The sequence below is a fragment of the Vicugna pacos genome, chromosome X (assembly GCF_048564905.1).
Source record: "Vicugna pacos chromosome X, VicPac4, whole genome shotgun sequence".
NCBI lineage: Eukaryota > Metazoa > Chordata > Mammalia > Artiodactyla > Camelidae > Vicugna > Vicugna pacos.
In genome coordinates, this window is record NC_133023.1 from 86,687,390 (window position 1) to 86,713,251 (window position 25,862).

At 37.6% G+C, this 25,862-nt stretch overlaps 1 protein-coding gene across 1 annotated transcript; it reads left to right on the top strand.

Moving 5' to 3' along the window:
• The first annotated feature begins 5,118 nt into the window (after positions 1-5,118).
• Positions 5,119-24,006, top strand: SH2D1A (SH2 domain containing 1A). Its single transcript, XM_006203984.3, has 4 exons — positions 5,119-5,462; positions 17,762-17,825; positions 22,478-22,619; positions 23,632-24,006. Exons 1-4 carry the CDS (start codon positions 5,326-5,328, stop codon positions 23,670-23,672), a joined length of 384 nt encoding a protein of 127 aa, XP_006204046.1. The 5' UTR covers positions 5,119-5,325; the 3' UTR covers positions 23,673-24,006.
• Positions 24,007-25,862: the final 1,856 nt, after the last annotated feature.

The following is a 25,862-nucleotide window of genomic DNA, read 5'->3' on the forward strand; positions in this document are numbered from 1 at the left end:
GTTGGTAAACAATGAATGTGAAAGAAGTCAATGTCAGAAATGATATACTGCTTGAGGTAAAGAAGAAACTACAGTTTGCGGAGGGTTGTCTCTACAAAGGGAAAGAGGAAGGGGAAAGCAAGGGAGGTAACCAGGTGCAGATGCTGTGTTAGGCTCTGGGTGTGGAAAGAGGAATGTGACATCCCTCCTGTCTTCTAGGAGTTCACGGACTAGTAGGAAAAAGAAACTAAGAGTGTCTTTCAGTTTCCAGGGGCATCACATATGTCATACCATTTTATCTTCACGGGGGAAGATAAGAAAAAACTGACTAGGAGTGACTTTCATTTGGTCTAGGAAAAGGAGAATTGGGCAATAAGGCTTTATCTGTGTATCCAGGTCTGCCCAGGACAGATGATGCCCAGACCACTTAAACAAACAAACAAGGTACTCACTGTTTTATTACTTACATGAATAAGATGATGATCCAGATCACAAATCTTAAAGCCTGGGCGAATAGACCTTGACTCTGTAAGAGCCTTCCAAGGCATACTAACCAGTGAGGCCCAGGATAAAACAGTGTATCTGGTCTCATAATGCATATATAGATAGTCCTAGACATGCTATAAGTCAGGGCATGGAAACATTTGACACTTGAGGAGTGTGAGAAGAACATTCTAGAAGTCAAAATTCCAGTTGCTAGCTAGGAAACTGAAGCTTGACCAATCTGATGCAATGACCTTAGAATTAATGTTGAGAGGCAGAAGAGGATATGGTGAAATGCACAGGCTCTGAAGTCGGCAGCCTGTGTTCAAATCCAGGGCCTGACACTGACCAGCTGTGTAACCTTGAACAAGCCCCCTAGGGTCTCTGAGTTTTGGCTTCTGCATTAGTGAAATGGGGATAGTCATAGTAATCACTTCATAGGGTTGTTGATATAAATAAATGAGATAATATATGCAAAGTGTTTACCAGGGATGCCTGGAAGGTAGTATTCAGTTCACACACATTAGCTATTATTCTGAGAATAAAATCTCAGAAGCAGGTAGAGTTTCAGCTAGAATTAGGAAGTACCTTCTGAGTCATGAAGGAATTGAAATTGGACAAGTAAAAGGAACTGTACACAGCAGACAGAAAGGTAAAGAACTTGCAGTATCAAGCAGGTTGTGCAGGTTTAGAATATGAGGGAAGGATGGGGCTCTGTCACAGCTCTTATTAAGTGGGTTGTAATGCTGTTTGCTTGTCTGTCTTTTTCACTAGACTGTGAGCTACTTGAGGGCAGGTACAGGCTTTTCTTCTCTCTAACCTAAGTACCTACCACAGTGCCTGTCATACAGTCGATGCTCATAAATCTTGGTTGAAAGAATAAACATATTTAAAATAGGCTTACATAAACACAAACAACAACACTGTCTCTGAATCCTCATTTACAAAAGGGCATTAGGAAAATTAGCCTCATAAATAAAACCACGTATTATCAAAAGGAAGTGCTCTTTTTTTTAGACATTTTAATTTTTTTTCTCATTTTTGCAAAGGAAGTGAATTTTAGTAAGAGAGAATGTGTAAACTCACCATAGGTGACAATATCATAACACTGTCGCAGGAGAATTCACACCTATAGTTGAGCCAGTTGAAGAACAAAGTTAGTTTTGAAAGGTTATAGAAAAAGATTTTGAAATGTCAGAGCCACTCTATAAACCTGACCACCCTTGCCATCATCCTTTTAATCTATCTGGGTTTGCGTATAGCCTAAGGCATTTGAAATGAAGACAATTAGCACCTCAGACAGGGCATCTACCTGCAAAATTGTGTCACCTCTCAGAGACCTCAGGAGGTGACACATATAGATAAGAAGATACTTTTGACTTTGGCTGACAGTTTGTCAATACTTTTAAATTTGATTTAAGTGGCATCTATAGTCTAAAAGGTGTGGTTTCCTTTAAAGCTTTCTTCCTCCACCTCATGATTTTTATTTTTTAGGGTCATTTAAAAACAAGGGCAAAAATCTTTCCTCTACTGGGTGAAACGTGAGGAAATAGCTCTTGCTTCTTGCACACAAATGAGTTCAGTCCATTCCCCCTCTGGTTCTCTCCAAAGTACGCTTGGCTGCTTGGCTTTTGTTTAAAGCACAGAATGTTAGAGTTGGAAGTAGCCTTAGGGGTCATCTGGTTCAATTCCATTTGACAGATGGAGAAAATGAGACTCAGAGAGAGGAAGGGATTTAGTAGCAAAAGTGTAATTCGACTCTCATAATTGCTGGACTAGTCCTCCTTCCAATTCGTCTTGCCCTTTCAAAAGTGGGTCAGAGGCATGTAGAACCAACGTTGTATGTGTGTGTGCGTGCATGTGTCAATTTTCCCTCTTATTTTCTTGAGACCACTAATTTCATTCATTCGTTCACTCACTCAACAAATAAATTTAGCATCTAATATGTTTCAGACACTGAGGACACAGTGGTGGCCAAGGTACATAAAATCCTGCTATCATGGACCCTATTTTCTAGTGGGGGAGACAGACAATAAACAATCAGATAATTCTGCTTCTAAGTGGATTATACTTTTATTAGGGGCCCATTCCTCTTAAATCTTTCTCTCAGTGCCTCTGCTATATCTACTGACCCCCTCCTTGAATTTTTTCCCCTTTGTCTCTTGTAGGTATGTCAAGAGAAAAGAGAGCCATTACAATCCCTCTTTCTCCACACTTCAAGCTTGGCGTGAAGTTTTGAATTTGCTAAAGTCAGGTTTAGCACGCTAGAGTGAAGATGTCAGTATTTTTCATCAACACCGCAGTAGTGGGCTGGGTTAGCTGTCAGCTTGCTTGCGAGATGACAACGAGGGACTGAATGTGAGAGTTGTACTATTACCTTATAATTTATCTGTTCCTTTTTTATATGATTTTAGTTGTGCTGAACCCCATCGTACCTGGCTGCTTTGACAGGTGTGCTATTTTAGCAACACAGTACAAAACAGAGCATGAAAAGAAGAATGCATGGTATACTTTCGCTGTCAGCTTGAGGTTGCTCCGTTCCTAAATTTGTGGATGATTTGTTCAGCGTTGTTCAGAGACAAATAAATAAATAAATAAATAAATAAATAAAAAGATTAGGTTTTGTTTTTACCTATGTGACACTGAATGTTCTCACAGTTCACTTGACCGGTAGGCTGTTGTCCATGTGGACTGAATGAGGGGATCCCCTTCCCTGACTTCTTTTGTATTTGAAATTCCACCATTGTGATTAATTTCTCTGGGCTAATCACTTGCGTGCTTAAAATATAAAGAGTTCAGGGCCAACTAACTTCTCAAGTCCTTAACACTGGTGTATGCATTCCCCTTTCAGATCAATTTCTTCCTTGACCCAAAGCATGAAAAATGGGGAGAGGTGGAGTTGGCCGTAAGCAAGTGAGGTAGGAAGATAATGAGACAATCTTGGCTCAGTTCCCCAGAGCCATTTTCCAATATCATCTTGAATGCTGTTTTATTTTTGTATTCTTGGTGTTGCAAATGAATGTAGGAGGCTTATGTTTACAGTTTACCTACCAAGGTTGATAGATTCTAAGGCTTAGCATGCATCAATCAAAGGAGAGTTACTCACAGACATAGAAAACAAACTTATGGTTACCGGGGGGAAAGAGGGTGGGAAGGGATAAATTGGGAGTTCGAGATATGCAGATACTAACTACAATATATAAAATAGATAAACAAGTTTCTTCTGTATAGCACAGGGAACTATATTCAATATCCTGTAGTAACCTATAATGAAAAAAATATGAAAAGGAATATATGTATGTGTATGTCTGACTGAACCATTATGCTATACACCAGAACTTGACACATTGTAACTGACTATACTGCAATAAAAAAGAACAAGAACATGAAAAAACAAACCAACAAAAAGGAGAGTTACTACTAGCTGCCACTGAAACCGTAAAGGATTGTTTTCAACCTTAGTGGATGGAGAGCAAATACCTGGCTTTTGGTGTAAGGCAGCTCTGTGCATCAGATCCGTTGGTAGGACTAGTGACGATTTAAAAATGATTCATCCTATTGAGCTCCCAGCTGTGTCATGTTCTGAAGAAATTAGGTGTGGATGATGTGGGAGAGATACAACAGACAACATAACTTCAGCTATTTAAATTCCAATTTGCAAAAGTATTTCATGTACTCAAAAGGAAAAACATAGAAGACGGTTTAGCTTCAAACATTAAACAGTGTTGTTCTAGTGAAACAGGAGGAAGTTTGGGGGAAATACTACTTAACAGCACATCTTGAAATAGAAGAGAGAAGGAAATAAAGGTTGAAAGGTTCTAAAAAATGTATGATAGTTTTTAGCATCAACTGAACTTTTGTTCAGAAAAACATATTCTCTACTCACAGCAGAGGATCAAAGTTACAACACAATTATCAACACTTGCAATGTGATTTAAAACAAGTATGCCCCAAGTGCTAAAAGGTGGGCCCTATACATCAAAGGGCACATATAAGTGGTCATAAAGGCAAAGCACCAATTAAATGAATTATTCTCTCATGTAAAACCCATCAAACAGATAAATCTGGAACATCTTTGGACACAGACTGATTTTAGCACCCCAACCAGAACTTTGTGATCTTGGATGACAAGAAGGTTGGAAAAATTTGATTTGCCCAGGATCAAGATTGCTCAAGATGATTAGGAGTGGAAGCGGAGGGTGGGCGGCATGAAGAGAGGAGGCACTTGCCCCAAGTCCCTCCTTCACTTACTGCTGATTCTGTAGGAACCTCCTGGCTGTGCTCAGGAGTGATTGCTCACTGACAGGATAGTTTCTGTGTTTTGGTCTCAGAGTTTGGGGCCTTTCATTCTCTGTCAGTATGTTTCTGCCCCAGGTGAAGGCCATGTTCAGCTTGCCTCTATCATCACCCCCTTTGGGGACTAGTTAACCTAAGTCATGGGTCCTCTGGGAAAAGTTCAGGGACAGAAGCATTACCAAGCATTCCTGTCAGGGTGCGGGTCTGCGGTGATAGTACAGGCCAAATCTTGCGAGGACCTTCTTCCTGTCGTCCTCCCTGCTCCGTCCATCCGAACCCAGTGTTGCAGGGGTGGGCCTGGGAGGGGAATCGAACCCTCTGGCAATAACCAAGCTGCTAAACTGCTGAGCTGGTTTTAATTGAAGTGTGAGAAGGAGGTTTTAAGGCAGGTAGACAACATCCTGTTGTTCGGGCGCTCCTCTCTCTTTTTTGCACATCTGGCTGAACTGGGAGTCAGGTGGCTGACTCGTGTGCCTGGTTGCAGCAGCGGCAGCGGCAGCGGCAGCAGCCGGGCGGCAACTCCCTGCCACCGTCCCACGCCTCACCCGCCTAAGAGTCCCCCAGGCCATGGATGCGGTGGCTGTGTATCACGGCAAAATCAGCCGGGAGACGGGGGAGAAGCTCTTGATCGCCACGGGTCTGGACGGCAGCTATTTGCTGAGGGACAGCGAGAGCGTCCCGGGCGTGTACTGCCTGTGTGTGCTGTGAGTATGCCGCGGCGGGACCGGGGACCGAGGGGCGGCAGGGGTGGCGGCGAGGCCTCCTCCACTGCCCACCGCAAGGCCCGAGGTCCCCCGCTGGGGATTTCAAGCCCCGGGCCACCCGCGCTCCAGGAGGGGGCCTCCCCAGCGCCTTTGGGGGCGGCGGCAGAGAATGCCCTCTGGGATGGGGAAACGCAGCCTAGAACTGACCTTGCCTTCGGAAAAAGGCTCAGGCTCTCGACTTCGTTTTGACCTCTAGGTCAAACTACAAGCCTGCAACATGGAGCCCTGGGATGGCCCAGAAGCCAGATTTGGGGCCACCAGCTCCTTAGAGAAGGGGAGGCCTCTCTCTCCAGCTCTCTTTAAATGGCATTGGCGGTGTCATCCCAAAGGAAGGCCGTCCAGTTCCGGGAGAGGAAGAAGACCAAGCGACTGAATCCATCACTTTAAAAAGGCACTTCTTTAAGTGACCACTTTAAGAACTAGTTAGGTTAGGATGCTGAGGAGGGGATGTTTGTGAATAAAACCGCCTCTTTGGATCTGCTTATTTAGCTTTCTTTAGAGGAGTTGTGTGGTGGGTGGGGAGGAAGGGGGTTTCAGAAATAGAGCCCTTGTTGATAAAAGGACTGACAATAGCGGTGAAGGACACAGAGGGAAAATACCCTCGTGTGATTCAGCTTTGCCCTTTACCTAGGCTTGTCTTAGTCTAACGCCCCATTTTGAATCAAATACACCTTCATCTTTCCTTCAGCGCTCCTGATTTAAATCTAATCTTGTGCTAGTCTGATGCTGACTTTGGCAAGTTAATCTCTCAGTACCTCTGTTTTCTTATCCATAAAATGGATACAATATTACTGCCTACGTCACAGGAATGTGAGGGTTAAGTGTTATCATGCAGGTAGAAAAATTAGCACTAGACCTGACACATAGTAAATGTTCAGTAAAAGTAAGCTATTATTATTATTACTGTATTCTTTTTTTAGTCTATGTCTTTCAGTACTTATTATTATTTTTATTATATTCTTTCTTTTTTGGGTCGAATTCTCATGGGACATTTCTAAGGAAGTACCTTGCCCAATCACTTTTTGTTAGCAGGATAAAAACACCATGAAAACACCAACCCTGTACAGTAGGTTCTAAACAGAAAGAAAATGAAGGAAAAAGCTCAGTAGTAATTTTGGTCTCTGAAGATACACTGCAAGATTTTGAAGTTCCTTCTGGGTCAGTTCCTTCTGAGCCTGGTGTTAGAGGATTTGCATTTTTTATTGTGTTTTTAAAATGGTCAAGACATGTTTGTGGCAACTCTCAGGCCATGCTAAATACATTTATTATAGAAGTTTCAAGGGAAATAATGTGCAAGCTATTGAATCTCTTGGGCTTAGATCTTATGTTTTCTTTATATTATTGTTTTTTCCAAATGGAAACCAGGGAAGGTCAATAAAAGTCAACTAGTATCCCTAAGCTCTTATCAAAAGAAAGTGCAGTGAGTGGACTGGTGAAAGGGGCTTCTTAAGGGAAGCTGACAAAGGAGGTAGTGGGCGCCTTAATCTGGAGATGAAAAATAAGGTACAAAAGAAGCCTGGGAATGGAAGGAAGAGCAGGGGACAGTGTGTGGCAGGAGGCACCTGAAGCTTCAGACACTCTGGCCTCTATTGTTTCCCAAGCTTGCCAAGCGGTTCCCGGCTTAGGATCTTCTCACTTATTGTTCCTTCTGCCTATCCCCTCAGAGATAACATCTTTGACCATCCTATGTCAAATAACTACCCTCTCCCTGTCACACTCCATCACTTCATTTTTCTTCAAGAAGCTTTAAACTATCTGATGTTTGCTTGTTTACTTATGTATTTCTGGGCTCTCCTGCTAAAAATTTCCATGAGGACAGGGACATCATCTCCTGTATCAGGAACACAGCCTGGCATATGATAGGCACTCGATAAACATTTTTAAATTAACAAATGATTTATCAGGGCAAATACTTTTCCTTACTGCAGAGAGATTTGGGGCTGATATAAAGAGGCCAAGGTGTGGACTCTGGGGAAGTCATTCAACTTCTCTGGGTCTTGGATTCCATATTTGTAAAACAGAAGTAGTTTATGTGTGCCCTACCTTCTCCATAGGATTACTGCTGATGAAATAGGCAAGAGAGAAGGACAGCCTTAGCCTTTTGCCCATGTAGGCCAGGACCACATAAGGAATTAATTTAGGCATTTACATTTACATTTTTATCAAACATTTACATTTTCATCCAAAATGAAATCTTGCATAAATGCGGTTTTTGTGACTCAGATTTCCATGCAAACTTCCTTCTGAAGTAGCAGAAAATAGTAGACAAATTGGAGGCCCCTCTAGCATGCCTTTTGATGGGCCCACTGAGCTCTCCAGGTCCTAGAGGGTGATGGCCAGACTGCTGCAGAGGGAAGACACAAGGATACATTGCCTCCTATGACAGTTTCTCAACCTTTTCGAGCCAAGGATCCCTTTCAATAAACATAAACATTCATTTCTCCTTTTTTAGTACCACGCTGCAGGAACAAAATCAAATTTTATTTTGAAATAAACCACATACTCATCTTCAACCAAAACATGTATGGTTATGATCTGCAGTAGAAATAACAGTGTAAATGGTGTCATATATACATAGGCAACAAGGTATAGCTAACAAGCATGCCTTGAGCATAGGGTTCACTCAAAATAGTTTCTCATTCTATCTTTTGTTTATTCTCATTATCCGAGAAGGTTCGGTTGAGCTTTAGTTTCTGTATTTTTGCTGCGGAAATCACATATTGCATATGCCTTTCGAACTGTACTGTAAACTATGCTTTCTAACTATGCTCCTTTTCCCAGTTCTGAACCCCCAATCACAGCCTATAGATATGGCCTTTTCTTCCATTAATTTTGGAAAATTGAGTCTCGTAAAGTATTAAAGAAATTTTCCATATATAGGATGGCTTACCTTCATTTAAAGTAAGAATTTTTTCTTTCACTTATTTTCAATAAATAAATCTAGATTTTGGTATAAAAAGCCTATTTTTTAAACTTTTTTAATTGAGTTATAGTCATTTTACAATGTTGTGTAAAAAGTCTATTAAAATAGTTCTTAAATACCTATTCATATTATAGGAAATTTGAAAAATGTAGATAATGGAAGTGAGGAAAAAGCATCTATAGTTTTATAACCCAAAGGCAATTGTTCTTGAAAATTAAGTGATTTTTGTTCTATATTTTAATAAAATAAATTATAAACACACATGTACTCTCATAATATTGTATTCTGCTGCATTTTCTACTTAACATGAAAAAAGCCCATTTAGATATAATGTTCTTACAAATGATTTTAAAACATTATTTTTAATGGTCTCATGATAGTCCAACCAGTCCAACTATATTTTCCTTAACTAGTCATTTTTTTAGACATCTGAATCATTCCATTTTTTTTGCAATTATAAATTCCATCATAATTTCGTAATTCAGTCCATGAAGGTTTTCTTGTATTTATGATTACTTTTTTATAAAGAATTTCAAGATGTGCAACTTCTAGATCAGAAAACACAAACAGGTTAAGATATCTGATGTATACGTGATCACCAAATATTTTTTCCTAAATGATTATTCCAGTTTATATATACGCTCACCAGTAATGCGTGAAAGTGTCTCTTACCACACCCTCCCTAGGAATGGGTATTCTTGTTAAAAAAAAAAATTCTTGAAATTTGATGTCTCATTCTTTATTTCATATTTCTTTAATTCTTTAATGAGTGTCTTTTACGTGATTGATAAGCTGTTGTATTTCTTTGTTCATGAACTGGCTCTTTTGTGTACTTTGCCCATTTAACCATTTGGATCTCACTATTTTTCTTAACACATTATGAGTTGTATATACTAATCCTTGATCTTTTGCAGTTATCTTTTCTCAGTTTGGTGCTTGCCATTACTTTTCTTTGCCACACAAAAAAATTAACATTTTTAGTAGTCAAGTCCGTCACTCATTTTCTTTCTGATTTCTCCCTTTGCTTCCCAACTTAGAAAGTTCTTTCATCTCCAGAAGTGTCATAAAACTTCAGTTCAGGTTTGTTTTAAATTTATGGGTTGGTTAGTTTACAGTTAACTCTGTAATTCAATTTGGAATTTTATTTTGATGTGCAGAAAAGATCTAATTTGATTTTGTTTCAAAATAGCTAATAATTTATAAATAAGACTTCCATTCCTGATTGATTTATTAGCTTACTTTACAATATATTAAATTTTTACATATAACAGTTATTGTTTTACAACTATCTGGCTCAACTGATCTATTATTCTTGTACTACTAGTGCTATATGATAATGCTTTAATACATTTAAAAAATTGTTTGCTATTCTTACCTGTTGGTTCTTCGATGAAATCTAGAATAATTTTGTTAAGTTAAAACAATCTCATTAAGGTTACATTAAATTATTAATAAATTAAGGAGAAACTGTCGTCTTTAAAGAATTTGGTCTTCCCATCCAAAAACCTGATATATCTCTTGAGTTATTAATTTAGTCATTTCCATCCATCAGTAGAGGTTTGTATTTTTCTTCCTGTAGGTCTTGAATATTTTTTGTTAAGTTTATTCCTATTTATTGTATGTATGAATGTATCTTTTTTTATTGAAGTATACTCAGTTCACAATGTTGTGTCAACTTCTGGTGTACAGCACAATAATTCAGTCATACATATACATACATATATTTGTTTTCATATTCTTTTTATTTTTTTGTTTCTAATATAAATGGAATCTTTTCCCATCACATTTTCATTTGCAATAGAAAAGCTACTGACTTTATGTATTTTTCTTGTATTCATCCAGTATACTAAATGTTGTTAGTAATACACATAGTTTTAATTTAATTTAATTTTACTCTTTTTGGTTTTCAAGGTCTATTAACTTTCTTTTCACTAATGTACCTATCTATGAGCCCTCACATTTCTTCCCTTTTCACTCTCAGTGTAGACAGCCATTGAGAAAGTCCTAAATACTCACTGAGATAGTTTGATGGTGATAAAGGAAAAACCAATTTAAAATATTTAAAATAACTAGTTTGAAGAAATAGTTGATTTCCATAATTAGCATCCTCTGTACATATCTGAGTTTGCTATTTATCTTATGGAAGATTTGGAAGAAGAAATGCTATTATATTCTTCAGCCTCAAGGACATATAATGAAGTCATTTGACATATATGTCTTTAGGTAAAAGGTTAATTATCTTTTTGTCCCTTAAGATTTAAAGGGTGACTGGAAATAAAGTGCCTAGCAAACAATTGAACTGGAGAAATGGAGGAAGGAGCAGTGATGAAATAAAATTCCAGCTCATTAGTTGTAATCGAGGGGAACAGTGTGGCAAAGAACTCGAAAGAATGAGAAATTATAACATAGAGTTAGTTTTTTAATACAATTGGATACATGGGTTGGTGCCACATTTATCTTTGTAATAATTTAGGCCCTTGGAATTATTTTGGATTATCTGAGTACAATCCATTAATAGCAAAGCAAGCCTGAAGGCCAGCCTAGAATTAAATTTGCAACACGCAAACCACCAAATGGACGGATCAAAGAACAGTAAATCAAGTGTTGACTCCAGTTGACAGTGTAAAATTGAAGTTGAAAGATTAATCTGAAGATATCATTCAGCTTAAAGAGAAGGGGAAGCCTAGGTTGGCCTCTTTTGGGCTCTCCCCATCTGGCCTCTACGCTTCAGCCCCTTCCCTTGTTCGTGTCCTCAGTGGACACCTCCAGCCCCAAGGATAAGCAGACTCCCTCCCTTTTTGAAAACTGTCTTTTTGGATTCACCTTAAGACCAATTTGTTCATTCATTCCCTCTGATATATGAGAGAGGCAGCATAGAGAGATGGTAAAGAGCCCATATCTTCTAGCCAGACCCTCTGAGTGTGCATCCCAACTCTGCCCCTTAACCAGCTATTTTATCTTGGGCAAGTTATTTAAACTTTCTGTGTCTCAGGTTCCTTACCTGTGAAAAGGGGGATGGTGATATTAATAGTACTTACCTCATAGGGTTGTTATTGAGAATTATTGCATCACTTAACATTTATAAAATTAATATGTAGTAGGTGTTTTTTAATATAAATAAAAGATCTCTAATTGTGAGACAAAGACCATTGTAGGAGTAGATAAATAAAATGCTATATGGCAGTTCAAGGGATGAAGAGAGCATATTGTCATGACTCATCGAAACTGATATTATATAGTTTTACCATCAGACTTGAAGCTGAATGGCTTTTGATGGTTCTGAAAATTCAAATTCACTCTGAAAGAATGAAGATTGGGCCATAGGAAATTCAAAAACCTCTTGAATCAGAGCATAGTCTTAATAATGATGACTTTGTATAGGATGCCATTGCTTTGGATATGAAAGTTCTGAAATATTTGTCAAAAAATCAGTGACCATATAATTATGCCTTGAATTTTGCACACAACATTAATTTATACAGACATAGACAGCTTGGGCACTAGCTTGCTTTATTATTTGCAGTGTCATGAAGAAGTCAGATGTAGCTAAACCTTTTCTTTTGTGTAGTCCTTGAAGTGGTGTAAAGAAGGAATTGATGTGGTTCTGTTAGTTTTACACCAAAATCTGTCCCCAACACTGACCCCTTTAGAAAATAAGAAATAATTCAGGTTGCTTTCTTCTTTTCTATTTCTAACCAGTACACGTTTTTAAGAGTTGGAGACAGCTTTTGAAAAAATAAAGACAAATTTTAATATTAGGAGGGAGTGAATCAACAGATGCTTTGTAGTCATTAAAATACAAAATACTGGCTAAGAAAATTAATTAATGGCTACAACAGGCACAAAAAAACTCTACTGTTTTCTACCAATTATTCATTTTCTAGATTCTTTTATGATAAATTTTAAATTCCAGGCTTATCAACAAGTGTGACAAAAGGTTTGATGGAAGAAGGAAGTTAAAATTACACTACTTTCTTGGTTTGTCTGTGTTAATGAGGAAGTCAGAGGAAAAATAATCCTAAAAGGGATGTAAAAGTTTTTAAAAATGGATGATATTTATCTGATTTGTGATTTGCTTAGGCTAGATTTGTAAATCTCCAAATAGTAATTTTGCTTCTTTTTCTTTAAAAAAAAATGTTGTTAGCCACTTGTCTAACTTTATAGGGAAAACTAATATGCAAGGATGCATTTATATTAGTTTAAATTTACTTCTAGGTTGTATACATACAGGGACAGTTTTGAACAGTTGTAATCAGAGTGGCATCTCCTTATGTCCACTTTTTTTCCACATACCATCATTTTATATCAACATGGCCCGTGTGCTTAAATTTTTTTGAAAAATATAGCTCTCTAATATATTTGAATTTTGGTATAATTTTGAAACATTCTTTCTGCTACCATTTGAGTATTTGAGTAACATTTTGAGTAACATTCCTTAGGTTAGTTCCATTTTTTCACTATTAAAATAGAACTACTATGAAAATCTTTGTCAAATTGCTGTTTCCATTTCATTCCTTGGAGTATATGAAGATAAGCAAGGTCATTAGGTCAAAAATATGCACGGTTTTATCGCTCTTGTTATAATTTGCCAACTTATTTCCTAGAACAGTGATTTTTCAGCGGACAGGGAAAGAGTGTGCATAGTTTGAAAAAACATAATCAATATTTTAGTTTAATTTTATATTATGGAATTATTGTTTCATAATTCAAGCTACAGAAAACAAAACTATGGAATCTTGTTGGGGAGGAGGGAGTAAAAAGTTCAGAAATACTACTTTATGAAGACTGAAACCATTTAAGAAGTTTCAGCTTATATTTAAATAAAATCGCATTCTTAAAGCATAGACCGAGTGACTCTGGGTGAGGTGAAATAGAGGTGCCCAGTGTGAGTGAAGGAAGACAGCTTGATTTGGGGAACATTGCCATCAACATTCCCAATGAGATGTGAGCCTTCTCTATGCATTTTAACCAGTCTTTCTCTAAATTTAATGTTCCTACAAATCATCTGGAAATCTTGTTAAAATGCAGATTCTGACACTGCAATTCTGGGGTGGGGCCTGAGAGTCTACATTTCTAACAAGGTCCTCGGTGATGCACTGCTATTACCCTGGGAACTTGAATTGCACCGTTTTAAATCTCTTTCATCCGTGATACACAATGGGAGTTGACTACAGGGGATCCTTGTTCAGTTCAGCAACTTGAAAGTGGGAGAGATGAACTGCTGGCTTGTTTGAGGGGCTGAAGCAATTTTGCTCATTCAGAAATTTGAGGAGTTGGGAAGCAGGAGATTGTTAAAATCCGACAGGTTAATCACAAGAAGTTTTATGCGCCACTAACATCAGGTTGTTCAGAGACTGAAGGAGGTAAGGACTTTTGAAGTGGTACTCGGGTTCCTGCCGCTTAACTGAAAGTGCGATAAGATCAGATTCGTTAGGAAACAATTTTCAAAACAGACTCATTTATTTTGACTAAATGAGGCTGAATGATAGTACGGAGATAGACTGTATTTTTTAAAAAACCCACTGTTTTAGAAAGTGGGAAACCAGTTGCCTATGATTTTGCTTGCATTGTTGCTGAGATTGTAAATAATGCGTTTCCTCAACACTTTTAATGATACTGAATTATTGCTATTAATCGCTAACCATAGGGGAAATGCAACTAAATGCATATACTATTTCCCTGCTCCTATCTCCATTTTGCTGTGTGACTTTAAGAAAATCACTTAAAGCCTTACGTTTAGAGTTCCCATGGTGAAAAATGGAAATCAAAGCTCTTGCCTTCTTCCCCGTAGAGTACTTACTGAAATCAGTGGGCTCTGAGGTAGATTTCAACTGCTTAAAAAAAAAAGACATTTACAATGTAATTTTTAATGTTTATTTAGCATATTATTATATATATGCATATATCACACTATTTAAAATATGATCTCAATATTCTGGCAAACCTTTGTAAAATGAAACATTTCCTGTAATCACACCAGCAATTAAATTGACTTTTTTTTGATTTCACAAATTGAATAAACCTGAATAGAGTGTCTTAGATCTATTTTTTTAATCCTTTAGGTGATAGTACTGATGGATATTGATTAAAAATATAGTAATTTAATCCACATCTAAAGACTTTTATAGGAGATTAATGGTAAATGAGGTCCATTACTCAAGGATGACCCTGTTTGGAATGCTTTAGAATCCTCTGTTGTTTTAGGCTTAAACAGATTTATTTTTACCAGAGTTAAGCATGCATTCTAACCAAAGATGTATATTGACCTAAGCTTGTACCTAAGCATAACAATCAGAAAAGGTCTGAAATAAAACTCTGTTGGTGCAGATTCAGATTCATAATTTGAAACAATTCAGTATAAAATTTCTTTACTTTTCGATGAAGCAAAAGCTTGTTAGGCAAATTAAGTAGCAGTACTATATTTACTAAAATATGATACATAATTCATCATAGTGTGGGGATCAAGAGCCGGGTCTCAGAGTCAAAGAGGCCTGATTTAAATCCAATCTTTGCTGCTTGATCTCTAGTGAGGCATTGGTTACTTAACTTCTTGGTCTCAGTTTCCTCATCTATAAAATAAATATCACAATATACACTTCATAGGATTATTGTGGGGCCCAAAAGAGATAATGCACAGCACATTGCTGTGGGCTGAATCGTGTCCCTGTCAGAGTTATATGTTGAAGCCCCAACTCCCCCTGTGGATGTATTTGGAGAACCTTTAGGAAGTAATAAAGGTTACATGAGATCATAAGGGTGGGGCTCTAATCCAATAGGGTGTTGGCCTTAGAAGAAGAGAGAGATCTCCCTCTCTCAAAGAATGCACACAAAGAAGAGGTCATGTGAGCACACAGCAAGAAGGCGACTGCCTACAAGCCAAGAGAAGAGACCTCGGAAGGAAACGTATGTCGCTGGCACTTTCATCTTGGACTTCCAGCCTCCAGAACTGCGAGAAAATAAATTTCTTTTGTTTAAGCCACTCGGTCTATGTTATTTTGTTATGGCAGCCTGAGCAGACTAATACAGATTTTGGTACTGAAAAGTACAGTGCTGCTGTAACAATTACCTAAAAATGTGGAAATGGCTTTGGAACTGGGTAATGGATAGAGGCTAGAGGAGCTTGGAGGTACCTGCTAGAAAAAGCCTGCACTGCTGTGAGCACTGTTGGTACAGTGATGGATGTTAAAGATCATTCTGATGAGGTCTCAGATGGAAATGAGGAACATGTTGTTGGAAACTAGGGGAAAGGCCATCCTTGTTATAAATGGCAAAGAACTTGGCAGAACTATGTTCGAGTATTTTGTGAAAGGTAGAACTTGCAAATTGGATATTTAGCTGGAGAGATTTCTAAGCAAAGTGTTGAAGGAACAGCTTGGGACCTCCTGACTGTTAATAATAAAATGCAAAAGGAAAGAGATGAACTGAAGAAGGAATTGTTAAGCAAAAAGAAACCAGACTTAAAGATTTGGAAAATTCTCAGCCTACTCACATGGCAAAAATTGAGGACACTTGGTCTGGAGAGAGTACCAAGGATGTGGCTGGATAATCACTCCTTAAGGAGATTACTTATGATGTTAACTAACCATCCCAGCAGAAGCCAACACTAGAGTCCAGACCAAAGCATCAGAGACACTGTCAGCTTGGACCAAACTGAACAGGACAATAGAACAATTTGGCTGCAAATATGCTTAATTTTTCAAGAAAATGGAAAAATGACCCTGAAGACAATCCAGAGATCAGCCTGGGGCAAGGCTGCTCCCATCTAGGTTTCAAAGGTGGGATCAGTGTCCAAGAGATCGAAGTGGATGTCCCCCGCCACCATCGGCCCCACTGCAGAGCCATGGGAGTGACAGTGCCACCCAGTGGACCTGGAGGGCAGAGCATCAATCCAAAAAGGATTTTTCTCAAGCATTAAGATCTAATGGAATTTACCTTATGAGGTTTTGGACTATTTTGGAACTTGTCACCCCTGTTTACCTTCTAATATGTTCCTTTTGGAATGAGAATATCTATCCTATGCCTGTCCCACTGTGTTTTGGAAGCACATGACTTGTCTGGTTTTACAGGTTCACAACTGGAAAAGAATTTTGCCTCAGCATCAGTCTTATCCTGAATCTCACCCACATGTGATTAGATGAAATTTATATGAGATTTTGAACTTTAGACTTTAGAGTTGATACTGAAATGTGTTTAAGACTTTTGGGGCTCTTGGGATGTAATGAATGTATTTTGCATGTGAGAAGGATGTGAATTTTGGGGTGCCAGTGTTGGAATGCTATGGACTGAGTCATACCCCCCATTCATATGTTGAAGCTTAACCCTCAGTGTGGCTGTATTTGGAGATAGATAGGCCTTTAGGATGTAATTAAGGTTAAATGAGATCATAAGAGTGGGGCCCTAATCCAACAGGATTGGTGGCCTTATAAGGAGAGTGATCTCTTTCTCCATGCACACTCACACAAAGAAAAGCTCATGTGAGCACACAGCAAGAAGGTGGCTGCCTACAAGCCAAAACAAAAGGCCTCAGAATAAGACCTATGTTGCTGGCACCTTGATCTAGCCTCCAGAACTATGAGAAAATAAATTTCTTTTGTTTAAGCCACCCGGTCTATGGTATTTGTTATGGTAGCCTGAGCAGACTAATACAGAATGTAAAACTCTTCACATGTAGTAAAAATCAACTATACAGATATACAGTATGCATGCACACTGAATAATGGGGGGAAGCATTTACCCCAACTAAAAAGACAAGCTGATTTCAAGAAATTTAGCAGGACTGCTTTTTAATTCAAATTACTATTAGTACTATAATATATTATAAAATTATGCAGGAATATAGCATATTTATTATAATTAATATTATTATTACCGTTAACTTAAGTGAGTCAAATAGTACCTTATCCCAGTGAAATGTTTTCATCTTAAGCTCTATATGTACTTAAAAATAATATGACTATACTTTGTTAAGTCTGTTTAATAACTCATGATGTTTTACCAGTTACCATTGGTCTCTAGTTTCTTTCTGTCCCAACAGTCTCTCAACTTGACAAGTCTTAGGAGTGTGAGTTCCCACATTCAAAAACAAACAAACAAAAAAACCCCGAAAAGATAAAGAAAGCTTACTGAGAACTGTGATTAGCTGGCTATACTATGCAAACAAATTAGATTCCCCAGACTTTTCTTTCTATGAATGCAATTGTGCCATATACGTGTGTCCCAGTATATGTAACATTAATATGTAATAGTTGAGACTCCGATTTAGAGCATCCACTGTTCTTTTGGAATTTTTCAGTAATGGAAGTTTATTCTTTCACAGGTATCAAGGTTACATTTATACATACCGAGTTTCCCAGACAGAAACAGGTTCTTGGAGTGCTGAGGTATAGCTCTTTTATTTATTTTTGCTTCTGGGGGTATCAGGGAGGTGTTTGAAATTTAGGCTGGTTTTATAAAAGAATTGTCAAATCCTACATGCCCAAAATATTCATCAGATTCAAATCACTAAAGCTCTAATCCAAAATTGTTCATGGATTATTAAGAAGTCTTTAGAGAATTTTGGTCCCAGTTCTGTTCAGCCGTCATCGTATGGAGTGGTCTTACACTGCGGGGAAGATAGCAAAGTTGAAGGATTGTGTCAGACGTTTAGTGCCTATGGCAAATTTTTAAAAAGAATATTAAAAATAGATAAAAGGATTAAGTAAACAATTATTTACCAAATGATACAAATACAAGTGCTGGTTCTATGGCAGATTAAAACAACATGACTCCTGTTTTCTAAAAGCCTATAAGACCCTGAGGGAGATACAATATGAATTAAATAGCAGTATGAGAGCCTGGAGTTTATTGTCAGATGAATCTGGGTTCTAGGTCTGATCCAACCCTCCCCCCTTCCTGAGCGGTCTATGACCTTGGGTAGGTTATTTAACTTTGCTTTGAACCAATTTCTTCATGTATAGAATGAGCATAAAAATAGTCCCTTACTCATAGGGCTTATTTGGAAGATTAAATGAGATAATGTATATAAAGAAAAGTTCTTAGCCATGGGACCTGGCACGAAGCAAGCCCTGAAAAATGAGAACCTGCCCAAGTTGCTGAACAATATGATTACATACAGTCAAGCGCTACATTATTTAGTGTAAGGGTTCAAAGAAGGGAGGATTTTCCGAGTATCAGGGTGATCAGGGCTGCTCTATGTGTGGAGGCAGGACACCCAGCTGAGCCCTGAGGGAAGGACATGGCGAGGTGGCATAGAGGGCACATTTCAGTGACTTTTTAAACAGTGCTCTACAGAATCCTAAGGCTCTTCCACCTGGGTGCTTCAGAGTTGCCCAGTAGGTTACAGAGGGAGAGGAGGACATATGTGGGCATGCTTTGGGTCCCCAGTTTGTCTTTCATCTGAGCAGGTCCTTTTATTTTGCTTATCACCTGGGGCAATAAGAAAGATTTCAATAGGAAAATGAGTTCTGATGGCTTTGAAAACATTTAACAGTCATTGTTCCATTGCAAGAAATGCCTGTAGAGTGAACCTCTTTCCAATACCAGGATCGTATATTACAATACTACCAAAATAGAGGTCTCTACACCTGAAACTTTTGACTTCAAATGCTTTCTCTGATTTCTGACTCTTTCAAACAGTCTGCCTTTATAATGAAAGCACTTCATTATGAGCTGTTTGAAAATATAAATGCTAATATCAACAGCTATTAATAACTCAATGTATGCATTTAAGAAACTCTAAAGTCTAGACTTAAAAAAAATTAGAATAGCTCTAACCTTTACAAATGCATCAGTAAACTAGGAAGCACAAAAATTGAAGACTACAAATGTTTTGAATTACTAAGATGAATTAGGGCAGTTTTTCAAACACATTGTTGCTTTATAACAGGATAATTAATACTACCATACTAATTAGAGGAAAAGCAGCACCATTTCTAATAAAAACTGTTTGTACCCTGTTTATTTTTTTTAATTCTCTGCATCACTGCAGAGATGATTGAATAAAAAATTAAATTTCACTTATTATGAGAAATAGTTGTGTATATATACATATATATGTATATAACTTGATCAGAAATAGCCCTTCACTCTAGAGAAATAGCCTTTAGCTGCTGAAGAATATTCTTTATGGAAAGGTTCTTCAATTAGTAGGGTTTATCTAACCTTTTCTTTTAAACTGTTTTTTTTTTCCATTTCAAGTATAACATCCTTTGCACATTGTTACATGTTTGTGGTCATGTTAAGGAAGAGAGGGCTTATTGAACACAAATGCTCTCTGACCCATTTATATAATAATATTGTAATTATCTGCACCAAGAGAGCAGAAGATTGGCATGTTTTGTCCAAAGGGAAAAGAGTTTTTAAAAAACAAAACAAAACGAAAACCAAAAACCCCTTTACATTTATTTTTGAAATGCATATTGCATTTTTTTTTTCTATCTACTAAATTTACCTTCTTAGTTATGTTTCTGCTAAGGTGATATTAAACTAATGTGTATTCTCAGAGCTTATATCACCCAAAATTTCTCTAGAGCATATTGAAGACCAGCTGTGATCCAAAACATGTTTCCATGGATAACTGAGAGTTGACAGTATAGGAAATGTGCAAATTTGAACAATGGCTGAGTTCAGTGACAGGATGGGAGATGTCAGTGGTACAATTCTTGTGGTAAATGTATTTTCAAAATTGGGTAAATAACAGATATTTATATTGCTTTTTGGAACAGTGCTTTAGTTTGCCACATTGCAGGAAAAATCCTGGCAGTAGCACTCTATCCTCTGTGCAGTGGCTGTGCTAGAAAGCTAGGTATGTCTGAGATTTGTTTGAAAGAGTAAAATGAAATTGAACCCTGGATCCACTGAATTATGAAAGACAAATATTATGTGAATTTCTAGTTTGATACAGACTTTTAGATTTTATCATTGCCTAGTGTATTTATTTCATGTGACTCAGGCTAAAATTTTGCCAAATTGTTAATTCTTAGAATTCTACATACAGTCACCTATCATGAATTAACATGGCATTGTCAGTAGTACATTGTAAAAAATATACTAAGCTCCCCTTGCTGACTTCAGTGCTTTTGGGCTTTTCTGGATATTTGATCATCAGTAGATGAGTAGATGTTAAATAATTTTACTTATTGACATAAGCAAAGCACTATAGATTAGGTCAGTCATTTGCCAATGACACATTGCATGCCAAATTTAAATTGCTGTTTTACACCCAGTGCTTTTATTCTCCTGTGTTAGCGTGGATAATCAAGGGTTAATGGTGTATAAATCCCCATAAAAAAGATGCTTCTGTTGATAAATGGTTTTACAAGCCACAAGAACAGCTAAAAAGATGTGTGGTTTGAAATCTTTCCACACCGAGGGAGTGTATAGTTTCTCTTCTGGTTGGTGACTTCACTAGAACTTGTTTGGTCTAGTCCTAATCTGAAAGGCAATAGACTGGGTCCTGGGATCTAGAGCCAACTCTGCTTCTGGTTATCTGTGTGACCTTGGGCAAGCTGAATTCTCCCTTTGTATTTCCATTTTCTTATCTGTCAAATGGGGATAACCAAATCAGCCAAAAACTGTGAGGAAGTAGAGGGGGCAAGAGAAGGGAAAATGCTTTGAAGATGAAAAAGTACTCTAAGGAAGATCTAAGAAGGTATTTTGCGCCTATGATCTGCCTTTGCAGTTTGGAGATTCTATCTTGGAGCCAAGGAACTGTTCAGACCCTTGTAAGAGTGGCCATATTATTTTGGATGGGGTCTCAGTAGAGTTCTGGAAAGGCGTTTTGACCCTGAGGGTGGAGCTGACTGGGAGGGTATTCTACCTCTACTGAGGCTCCAAGCTGTGTGAGCCTATGAGTGGACACTAATTTAAAGCTAGAAAGAACTTTTTCAGTGTTTTCTATGAAAAACTGTTTACCCCAATGTAGGAAATGACCAACAGTTATGATGGATACAGTGTGCTATCTTCAGCATTTAGTCTAGTTGACAGAAGTCTGTATGCCAGCCTTCACGTTTTCTCATTAAATGCTAACAAACAGCTCCCACCTCCAAAATTTTCCAGATGGAATAGCTGAAAAACAGCTTTCTAAAAAAACCTGTCATTGTTCAATTGCTTATAGCAATACTATTTTATTTCATGTAAAAATGACAGCTTTGAGCTGCTGCCGAAAGCTTGGCTCAGACTTTTGCAGGAAATTGTTGTTGATTTCAAGCAGTGTCTTTGCAAGAGAAGTGATGCCAGGAAAGGAGTACATTTTAATAGTCACCTGCAAATAATGATCCCTTCAAAAACTAACCAAATAAATAAATAAATAAATAAATAAAGGTGACCTTATAGAGTCTTTCATTTTCATGTCATAGAGAAAACCTGGTCACAGTGAAGTGTTGACGGAGAGAGCAGTTTTGGGGAGGATAGGGAAGCTTCCCAAGGAGGAAAAAAATTGAACGTGAAGGATGAGGCAGGACATACCATGAGGTGAAAGAGCGTGAAGACTAACTAGCCACGCATCGTGTGCATCATAACAGCCAATTTGTAAGTTCCTGTGTAGAATTTTATAGTGTGGAATGATGACAGGGAGGATGGCTTCTCATTGTTGTTGCTTTGTTTGTTTGTTTGTTTGCTTTTTTGTTTGTTTTTGGTTCTTCAGGCTTATTAATGACCTGTAGGATCTGTGTTTTTTTCTGTTTAACTACATCCTCTCTGTTGGTGAATTCATTGTAGGTAATGGCCTGTGTACCCTTAGAGGTTCGGGATGTGATGGGTAGCAGGAAGGGCAGGGCGATGAGCAAGAGCTTGTATAAACTGATACTACCCTTGGGAGAACTGAAATGACAGCTCATTAGCTCCTCTTGCAGGGAAATTCAGCCAACCATAGTAAGCTCTTCTAGAGTGTTGTTTTTCCTTCTTCCTTATGTTTTCAAATATTTGAACAAGTTACACAAACGTTACCTCTCTAAGCATCCCTTGCACATTTTGTAGGCCCTTTTGGTATCATTAAGAGGTAGATGAATAATCTGCTTGGCCTTTTATTTTCCAGACAGCACCTGGGGTACGTAAAAGATTTTTCCGGAAAATAAAAAATCTCATTTCAGCATTTCAGAAGCCAGATCAAGGCATTGTAATACCTTTGCAGTATCCAGTTGAGAAGTCCTCAGCTAGAAGTACACAAGGTGCTACAGGTATGGTTTACTGTTCATTTTTGCCAGGGTTTGGAAGCTCAGGGCTATGAGTCAATCTATTCATAAACATATAGTTAGAGGAAGTTCTGTAAGAAAAAGGCGAAGACAGTAGATGTAAGCAGCAACTCAAGTGAGAGGGGGCTGTTCATATGCTGTGATTTCCATATGCTGTACTATAAGCTTTTAATAAAACTCTACAAAAATATAAAAAAATCCCATGAGCCCACAACGTTTTAATTTCTCTTGCCCCGTCTTGTTTTCTCCAGGCTGTCTGTTGACACATAAGTACCATTTCACTTCACTAATTCATACACAAATAATTTGAAAGATGGGACATTCAGAGAACATCTGGGCTTCTCCTTTACCTTTGCTTAGTAGACAGTGTTTTCCTCTCAGGGATGGAAAGGCTCCTGTTAGCTTGGCCCAGGTGATCCTGATTTCTGAATTTGTGGTGCTTGAATTAATAAAATTTTATTGTAGCTAAGGAAATTAATAGACTTTATTATTCCGCTAGCACAAATTGTTACATCTCCAGAGCAAAGCTATTTTAGTGTATGTGTCAAGCTAGTGACCGAATACTAGCCAATGTCCGCAGCTGTCAAATATGTGATTGTAGGTTCATCTATGGGAAGGGGTTAATCATTTGTTTGGAGTAACGGGACACTCCTTGATTTAAACAATAAATATTTGCAATAAAAGAAAATGAGTTGTTATTTCCTTTTTTGACAGGGACCCAGGCTCAGTCATAAACTGACTCAAGTGGTGAATTAAATTAATGAGTAGTTAGTCTTTATAAAAGAAATATAAATACAACTCCAATTTACAGATTGGCTCAGTATTCCGTTCTTTGTAACTCAGTTTTAAATACTAGCTGCTTGAGCCATATCATTGGGTTATATCTTTGTGAACTTTATGCAGTGGGAAATTTTGCGGTGATACATTTGAGTTAACCTGTAATTTTAATAGCTTATAAGTTTATCTTTTTCTGATTTTTGTTATTATTTTTCTTTAGGGAGAAGAGAAGATCCTGATGTCTTCCTGAAAGCACCATGAAGAAAAATAAACACCTTGTACTTTATTTTCAATAATTTAAATATATGCTAAGTCTTAAATATTGTAGACAATACAGTTTAGTGAGCTACAATTGTATTTCTAAAACCATCGTAGCCCTGTAATGGAAGCATCTAGCATGATGTTAAAGCTGAAATGGACTTTGCGGATAATGAGAAGCTTTGAAATGAGGATTGGGGAAAAATAATTCCACAGGTTCTTTTCAGTTATTATATTTACAAATGGGGAACGATTTAAAACGTAATGATACTTTATAAACGATTAATGTCAATTCTTGCCAAATATAAATAAAAGCAATCGTCCGTTTTTATCAAAAAACACCGTTTTTAGTGAAATATTATTTGATAGCTACTGAATTTAAAATGTCTTGCTTGATTACGTGGCAGGAAGCTGGTTGCGGTCCCTCATCTTTGTCATGCACGGCTCTGCTTTAGGTATTATGCTCTCCAGTGGCTGTGGTGTTGTAGGCTCTTTGGGGATTTATGAAACTGTGCACCGTGTGCTAAAAACAAGTACTAGACAGAGTGAAGAATTTCTGTTGAATTCTGAAAGCAACCTTCTTGTCTAGTGTTCTGATGTTGGGCAGTAAAATCCACGGACCAATCTGGAGTTGAAAAATCCAATTTAAAATATGTTCTAAATGTTTATTGTATTTAATGCTACAGGATTTGAAATTATATTAAATATCTGATGAAGTGGACTTTGTTTCTTTTCATTTACCTCTTCTGCCCCAGTAGTTGCCACTCCATGGAAAACCTCATTTTGAAAGGAAGCTTCTGCAGCTGGGCTCCTCGGCTATGGCTCCTGAGTAGCTGATTTACAAGCAGTCTCCCTATGAGGTGGCCCTGCAAGACCATTGGAAGCTTACGAGTTATGTTAATTTTTGACAATTTCAAGTGATTGCAACCTAAGTGAGAGCCAAGATTTTACACAGTGATGGGTACTGCTATTTTCTTCTCACTTTTATATTTTCATGACTCTTGCTATTTGATTATATGTCAAGTTGTTTCAGTGCTCATAGGATTCGTTCACTCAGCAAACACAATAGGCACTCGGGTAGAGAAGTGAAAACACCTGTTCCTTATGCTCAGGCAGCTCACTGTCTAGTTGGACAAGAAAACAATAGCAATAAAAGACAATAAAAGAAAGTAACAATGAAAGACAAGAAAATAACAAAAGGTGATAAGTACATGGTAAGTGAAGTTCCTAATGTGTAGGTAGATCTGTCTTTTTTTTTTTTAAGGTTCTACTCCATTTATAGTTATTATAAAATATTGACTACATTTCCTATGTTGTACAATATATCCTCAAAGCTTATTTAATATAGAATAGCTTGTACCTCTTCATCCCCTACCCTTATCTTGTCCCTTCCCACTTCCCTCTCCCTACTGGTGTCCACTAGATTTCTGTCTCTGTGAGTCTGCTTCTTTTTTATTATATTCACTAGTTTGTTGTATTTTTTTAGATTCCACATATGATATTATACAGTATTTGTCTCTCTCTGACTTATTTCACTTAGCATTATTATGCCAAGTCCATCCATGTTGCTGCAAATGGCAAAATTTCATTCTTTTTTATGGTCAAGTAGTGTTCCATTGTGTATATATGTATATAGATATATACACCACATCTTCTTTATCCAGTCATCTGTTGATGGACACTTAGGTTGCTTCCATATCTTGGCAATTGTAAATAATGCTGCTATGAACATTGGGGTGCATGTATCTTTTTGAATTAGCATTTTTGGTTTTTTTGGGTATATACCCAGGAGTGGAATTGCTGGATCATATGATAGTTCTATTTTTAGTTTTTTGAGAAACTTCCATACTGTTTTCCACAGAGGCTGCACCAATTTACATTCTTACCAACATTGTATGAGGATTGGCTAGGTAGATCTGTCTTTAGAAGCAGAATGAATTAACCCAAATACTCTTGCCCGTGGTCTATAGGAAAAGGCTAAGTTTCATTCTAAACTAATAAGTTGGCATTCTGGGTTGTACACGAGTGGTGGTGAGCTCGGTTAATAATTAGTGACCTACCAAGAGACAAAGCTACTCTCTGTTGGCAAGATATGATTTCTGAGCATTTAACCTGGATACTGTGGGAGTACAAAGGTGGAGTATGACCACAGTGATGTATAGTCAGCCAGTTACCATTTCTAGAAGTAAAAGC

Bases quoted from the DNA above. Each gene is read 5' to 3' on its own strand.
- SH2D1A (XM_006203984.3), top strand. From the start codon at position 5,326: ATGGATGCGGTGGCTGTGTATCACGGCAAAATCAGCCGGGAGACGGGG. The intron at 5,463-17,761 runs GTGAGTATGCCG...ATTCTTTCACAG, and splicing joins GTGTACTGCCTGTGTGTGCT to GTATCAAGGTTACATTTATA. The intron at 17,826-22,477 runs GTATAGCTCTTT...TTTATTTTCCAG, and splicing joins CAGGTTCTTGGAGTGCTGAG to ACAGCACCTGGGGTACGTAA.